Source organism: Selaginella moellendorffii, unplaced genomic scaffold (genome assembly GCF_000143415.4).
Source record: "Selaginella moellendorffii unplaced genomic scaffold, v1.0 SELMOscaffold_7, whole genome shotgun sequence".
In the NCBI taxonomy this organism is placed as follows: Eukaryota; Viridiplantae; Streptophyta; class Lycopodiopsida; order Selaginellales; family Selaginellaceae; genus Selaginella; species Selaginella moellendorffii.
This window is the reverse complement of record NW_003314268.1, coordinates 491,597-497,996: the sequence shown is the minus strand read 5'-3', so window position 1 is coordinate 497,996 and position 6,400 is coordinate 491,597. Positions and strand designations below refer to the sequence as shown.

At 35.6% G+C, this 6,400-nt stretch overlaps 1 protein-coding gene across 1 annotated transcript; it reads left to right on the top strand.

Moving 5' to 3' along the window:
• The first annotated feature begins 4,230 nt into the window (after positions 1-4,230).
• Positions 4,231-5,841, top strand: LOC9652270 (dihydroorotase, mitochondrial). The gene is made up of 7 exons (XM_024671580.1): positions 4,231-4,332; positions 4,402-4,583; positions 4,642-4,778; positions 4,844-5,009; positions 5,060-5,176; positions 5,244-5,404; positions 5,468-5,841. Exons 1-7 carry the CDS (start codon positions 4,241-4,243, stop codon positions 5,714-5,716), a joined length of 1,104 nt encoding a protein of 367 aa, XP_024527348.1. The 5' UTR covers positions 4,231-4,240; the 3' UTR covers positions 5,717-5,841.
• Positions 5,842-6,400: the final 559 nt, after the last annotated feature.

The window sequence follows — 6,400 nt, the reverse complement described above, 5'->3', positions numbered from 1 at the left end:
GTACATCACAACAGGTTGAAATTATTTATCATAACGTAGAGCTGAAGTAATATGCAATCTGTCGAGTGCTAACAAAATCAAATGTAAAATGTGTAGGGATACTTCTAAAGGGCAAGTGTTGAGTTTAGATCCGTAGTGACAAGTTTGCTTTTATTCCCACCCCATGTTTCCATAGGGAATGAAAATAAGTAGAATTTTCAATATGGTGTTGGCTATATTGTTGCAACACTGATGCCAATCATACAAAGCGGCTTGAAGACACTATAATGACTAAACTTGATGTAATACCTAAAGAATGGCTGGTTGTTAATAGGGTTGCACTCACCTCAGATGAGATTGAAAACCTTGAGAAATTTGGTTTCAATCCTAAAACGAGAGTTGGAGACATGAGTGATAGAACCAAGCAAAAAAAGGTAAGATAGTTAAATTTATTGGTATTGTCTCCAAGCAGAAGCAAAGTAAAATATACTTAGCTCAAACACTTTGAGTGTGAAATTCTCTCCACAAAGTACATTAGTACACTTGTAAAAGAGTACATAGTCAAAACAAATGGTGGAGAATACATAATTGTTATTCAATATTTTTCTTCTTACACATGTCTAGACTTTATAAAGCATGAGGAACATAGGAAGGTATATGCTCCTTGCAAGCATATATATTACATCTTTATCAACATTTTACATCAAGATCCTAAAGTGGATATTCATATACACTAAACAAGCCTTACTATTGCTGAGTTGCAGAATACTTTTGGAGCTAGCTAAATTTTCCAAGACTATCGATGTTTATTCTCTATCAATAATATAAACTTATTATACTTTATATAATTAATAAAAAATATTTTATCATTTCACTTTTCATTTTATATACTTGCTAGTGTTCTTTTCGCAATATTGCCTATAGTATTTGTGTGTCTCCACTTCTATCTTTACCATCTCAAAAAATATTTCATAGTAGTCTTTCGGGTGCATGATGTTGCAATATGTCACGAGAGCATATATACTATCATAGTGATCATCACCATTATTTCCACCAAAAGCAAAAAAACATATAGGGAATTTTTTTAAAGTCATAGAATTGCAATTTTCTAAAACAAGTTGGGAAACTTTTTTTTTCACCTAATTTATAACACCCTTTATCATTGCATTTATCTCCAACTCATGATCACTATATTCACTATCCTCTTTTTCTTTCTCTTGTGTGGTTTGGTTATGATGTGTAGTGGGATAGCTATTGCATTTCCTAACTTTGAACCCTGGGAAAAAATATTGCCCCGTTGGCCGCTTTTAAATTTAGAGAGTTAAAATTACCATCAGTAAAACCCATAGACATTTGTGTGTATTTCTCTTTTTTTGAATGAAAGTGCAAGTGAAGATCTATAAATTCTAGATAGTATACTATAGCAAACCCCTCAAAAATGTATTCTAAAAAAGAACCAAGTCTTTTTTATATATGCAACAAACTTACATCAACGGTTTTTTTTTTTTTTCCTTTCAAATGGGTTATATGGCTGTATATAGAATCTTAATTCAAATTTAATAATTTTTAAATTCTGAAAAATCTGACATTTACTAGCCAGAAAGCACAAAGTATAGATTTAAGAAAGTGACAAGAATACTCTTTTTGTAAATATTTTATTTTATGTTCTAACAAATGTCCCTATTATAGCATGTAGTAAATATTTAATTTATTAGAACTTGAAGTGTCCTTTAGAACATTTTTATCTATATAATATATAGAGAGTTATAAAATTATTAAGTCCACTATAACCTTAATATTTTAAAGTTTATAATGATTGTACTAAATTACAATTGAAAAGTGAGCTCAACTCTTCAACTTCTGAGCTCAAGTATGGTCCACACTCCTTTGAGCTAACTGAAAAAAAAGCAATTGCTTTATAAAAGAATTTTTAGTGGCTATTTTATTTCCATATTCCCCAAGGTTCTAAGGATCCACAGTAATAGTATATCCAAATCTTATCCCATAATCACATGTGCTACACTCAACCCCCCTTCAGAGATGTCAATATCATTATTGACTATTGACTAATAAACTCTATTTAGCCAAGAGGAACCAGTATTTCCATTTCCACATTGAATCTATTAATACTTTTATTGTGTAAATTAATTATTCTATATGAGGTAATTACTCATCCACCCATACCATAGTCCCATAGTGGATACCTCCATTCATGGATACTTCACAAGAAGGACATACGCAACATATAATTTCAAATTTAGGAGTATATATATCTGTGTGTTTGTGTGTGTGTGTATATAGGTTTTAAAATTTTCAATTAATGTATTAAAAACTATCAAATGAATTATTAAATTTACAGTAAATTATCTAAAAAGTGTAACACTTAGTCACATTTATCCTTGTAAATTAGGGTAAATATTAGATCATACTTAGTTGTGGCACTCTAAATCAAGGAGTAGATCACCAAGCTTTTGAATCCTCCAACACCAAGATGATGCAGCTCTAGCATGGCAGTCATGGCAAAATGGCTATACAGCCATTTGCCATGGCCACGAGCATAGCCACCATAGTGCCTTAATGCCCTAGTGCTTTGCCACAGCCTTACAACTTCCCACCACAATGCTGTCATAACTGTCATAATGCCACAATTGTAGTGAGATAAATTTTCATTTGCAAGCTCAAGGACTTCTTTTACCAAGATAAGCTTTTTCCAAACTAGCTTGCAAATTTAATATATAGTTTTGTGTATATCATTCTTTTCTTTTGTTTTCCTTGATAATCAAAAGTATTGTATGCACAAATTCTTTTGTTTTAAAAATAAAGTAACCATAACATAATCACCTTTTAATAATGTCTAAGAACTATGCAAGTATGCATGAAACTTCTTAAAATCCTAAACTGCTACTAGGCATTCATAGAGTAGTTCACCACCGCTAGTTATAACATATAAGGATGACACTAATTAAGCATCTACCTCCCTCTCCATCCACACTCCAATTCTATCACTATGACACTAGTGCCATAACATTATCTTTACAGTATTGCATGACTTGGTAAAAATCATTCATTTATGCAAATTAAGCAAGTGATAGGATTCAAGATTAATAAATTCTATAATAGTGCCATCTATTCTCTTTTGCATCAACACACCTCCAAAATCAATATCATAAGCATTCACATGCAAAATAAAAGATCAAATATAGTTAGGATACACCACAATTAGAAGAGTTGTTAACACTTCTTTAAGATTTGAAAATACCAACTTAAACTAAACAAAAAATAATGTTAATAACTTAAGCAACACTAGCAATAGTGAAATGTTAACAATTCAACAATATTTGCAATAATGCAATATGATAATTAAAAAGACCAAAACATTGCATCTTACCAAGGAAGAGTTTCACATTATTCATATATCTCCGAGTAAGGAACTTTAAAACAACCACAAGTTTTATAGAATTAATAAGGAAACCCTCCAATATCCTTAGACCTAAATACACATTTTAACCACTTTAGTTTTAAACTAAATTCCTGTAGCTAATTTAACATCTTGCATGGATTTTTTAAAGCATTTTGCTGAAAACTTTTGGAAAGTGTTTAAAAATCTCAACTTGTTCACTTACTTTGGAAAGATATCACACTCTTACACCATCAAATCTTAATGCATCTATAGCAAAGATTCATGATAAATCCAAATTGTCATGGAGCCAAAATACTAAACAATTGCATTTTTTGAAATGTAATAATTTGAACATTTGATAAACTATATTTTAGAGTCTTTGAATACATGTTTGTTTGAAGCTTGAGATATGCTTATACTTGCAATGCTTGAGTACTTCAATGCAAAGTAACTAACCAATTTTTTTTTTTAATTGATTGAAAGGTGATGAAGCATATAGCAAAAGTAAGCACAACCAAAACCCAATGTAATAATGCAATTATGTTTACTATTATATTGTTATGCGCTTATTATATTTGAAATATGAATGCAATAGCATATTTGTATAGTGACTATATAGTTTTATTCATGCTTTTGTATTGCAATCTTTTGGAGGAAAAAAGAAGGCAAATTTAGGCTAACATCTATTACTTGTTTAATTCTTATCACAAAACATATAAAAGTGTGATTTATCCCATTGACATTAAATATGTGATGGTATGTTTTGTTATGGGCATTATGATCATAACCGCAATTTGAAGTTTTAAAACTTCTTGTGAATGTTTTTTTGGGTTTTAGGGTTTTAGGGTTCATTTCCTTCCAATGGATTCTTTGCGACTGTCGATCGTCCAGCCCGATGATTGGCATCTTCACCTGCGAGACGGCAATGGCCTTGCATCTGTAGCGCCGCACAGGTAGAATTCTTTCTCTCCTCGATTGGATTTGGTTTGATTGAGCGCTCTTTCTTTCTTTTCTTCGAGCAGTGCGAGTGTGTTCAAGCGCGCTATTGTAATGCCCAATTTGAAGCCTCCCATTACCACACTTCCTCAAGCGCTGGCTTACAGAGAACGAATCTTGAAAGCTCTTCCACCGGATTCCACTTTCACCCCCTTGATGACCCTCTATCTCACCGATCACACTACCACCTCGGAGATCAAGCTTGCAAGTAAGTTCCTTCTTCCACATTCTATTTGATTCTTAGAAGAGACAAAAAAAAATTGTAGAGAAGAGTGGAGCTGTTTTTGCCGTGAAGCTTTACCCCGCTGGCGCGACTACAAACTCGCAAGCTGGAGTGACGGATTTGTTTGGAAAATGTATGCCAGTCTTGGAAGAAATGGCGAGGAGTTCCTTGCCTCTACTGGTAACTCTGTTCGTTTTTGGTTCTTACTCTTTGATTTGCTAAGGCATGACCTCCAGCTTTTCTAGGTGCACGGAGAGGTGGTGGACACAAGCGTCGATATCTTTGATCGCGAGAAAGTTTTCATCGATACAATCCTCTCGCCGCTCGTCACCAAGCTTCCACAGCTCAAGGTGGTCATGGAGCACATCACTACTCGCGATGCCGTGGAGTTTGTGGAAAGCGTTACTTCAGGTACGCGATTTCTTGTAGATTTTCTTTCATTGTTTCTCTCAATCTCCCAGGAAATGTGGCTGCTACTGTAACTCCACAGCACTTGCTACTCAATCGCAACGCAATCTTTCAGGGCGGCTTGCAACCACACTTTTATTGTCTCCCAGTTCTTAAGCGAGAACATCACAGTAAGTTGTTCTTTTGCTTTTATCTGTGTTGGATTTTCAATGAGTTTTCTACAAAAACAAAATCCAGGACAAGCACTGATCAAGGCTGTTACGAGCGGGAGCAAAAAATACTTCCTTGGTACCGACAGTGCTCCTCACGAGAAAAGAGCCAAAGAAGCGTCCTGCGGGTGTGCTGGAATTTACAGTGCTCCGGTTGCTCTACCTCTCTACGCTCAAGTTTTCGAAGAGGCAAGTCTCGATTCCTTTCTTTCTCTTTTTCCTAGCATTGTTCTTGAGTTGATATGTTTCCAGGCCGGAGCTCTCGACATGCTGGAAGCGTTTACAAGCTTAAACGGTCCAAACTTCTACGGCCTTCCCGCGAACAAGGGAACTGTGACGCTGGTAAAGACGCCTTGGTGCGTGCCAACAGCGTATAGCTTTGATTCGGGGACAGTGGTTCCAATCTGCGCTGGAAAAACAATCCAGTGGAGTGTCGAGAGCGTCATCAATGGTGAAGATAGTTGCGAGAAAAAGAACGAGCTGGACAGCTTACAGGTTTGAATCGAGGTTGCTCAAGCTTTGGGGTGATTTGAGTCAGTACAATCCTGTTTTCATGCTGGACGATGATCTGAAAATGTTCTTCTCGCTTTTTATTTCTTCTGACAAAAATCTTTGCGCATGAGGCATACGAGCTGAGCTGAAAGATCGATCACAAAGACAGTTTATTTCTCTCTTTTGCGAAGTTTTTTTTCTTAGGTGCCATCGACAGCGACGAATTGCTGACAGCCTTCAATGTCTTGAGAATGCATGTCAAGCGATCGGAAGTGGACAGAATGCTGGACGAAGCCGATGAAGAAAGATGTGGTAAGGTCTGCATGTATTCACTCGCAGCATGGCGACTTTCTGAATTACTGAAGTTTTTCTCTTTTAGTTTTTGGTTTTGTTATCCCGAGCTTGCAGATCATGACTACAAAACTGGTTAGAAACTTGTTCCTTTTCCATTCAGCCTCTCTTTCTAATTGGCGTATAGGTAGTCCTCTAACCTTGAAGTTCTCTATCAGATGATAGGCTCACATAGTCTTTTTACATAGGCTGTCGCGTACAAGGAGCCTGGACGGATTGATCTTCAGCATCCTCTTTCTTCAGCTTGTATTTGCAGCCACCTGATCACGTCTTTAAACCTCTTCCAGAAAGCACTTCGAAAGATGGGTACGTTCATCCAAACTCACGAAGTGTTTACCAACA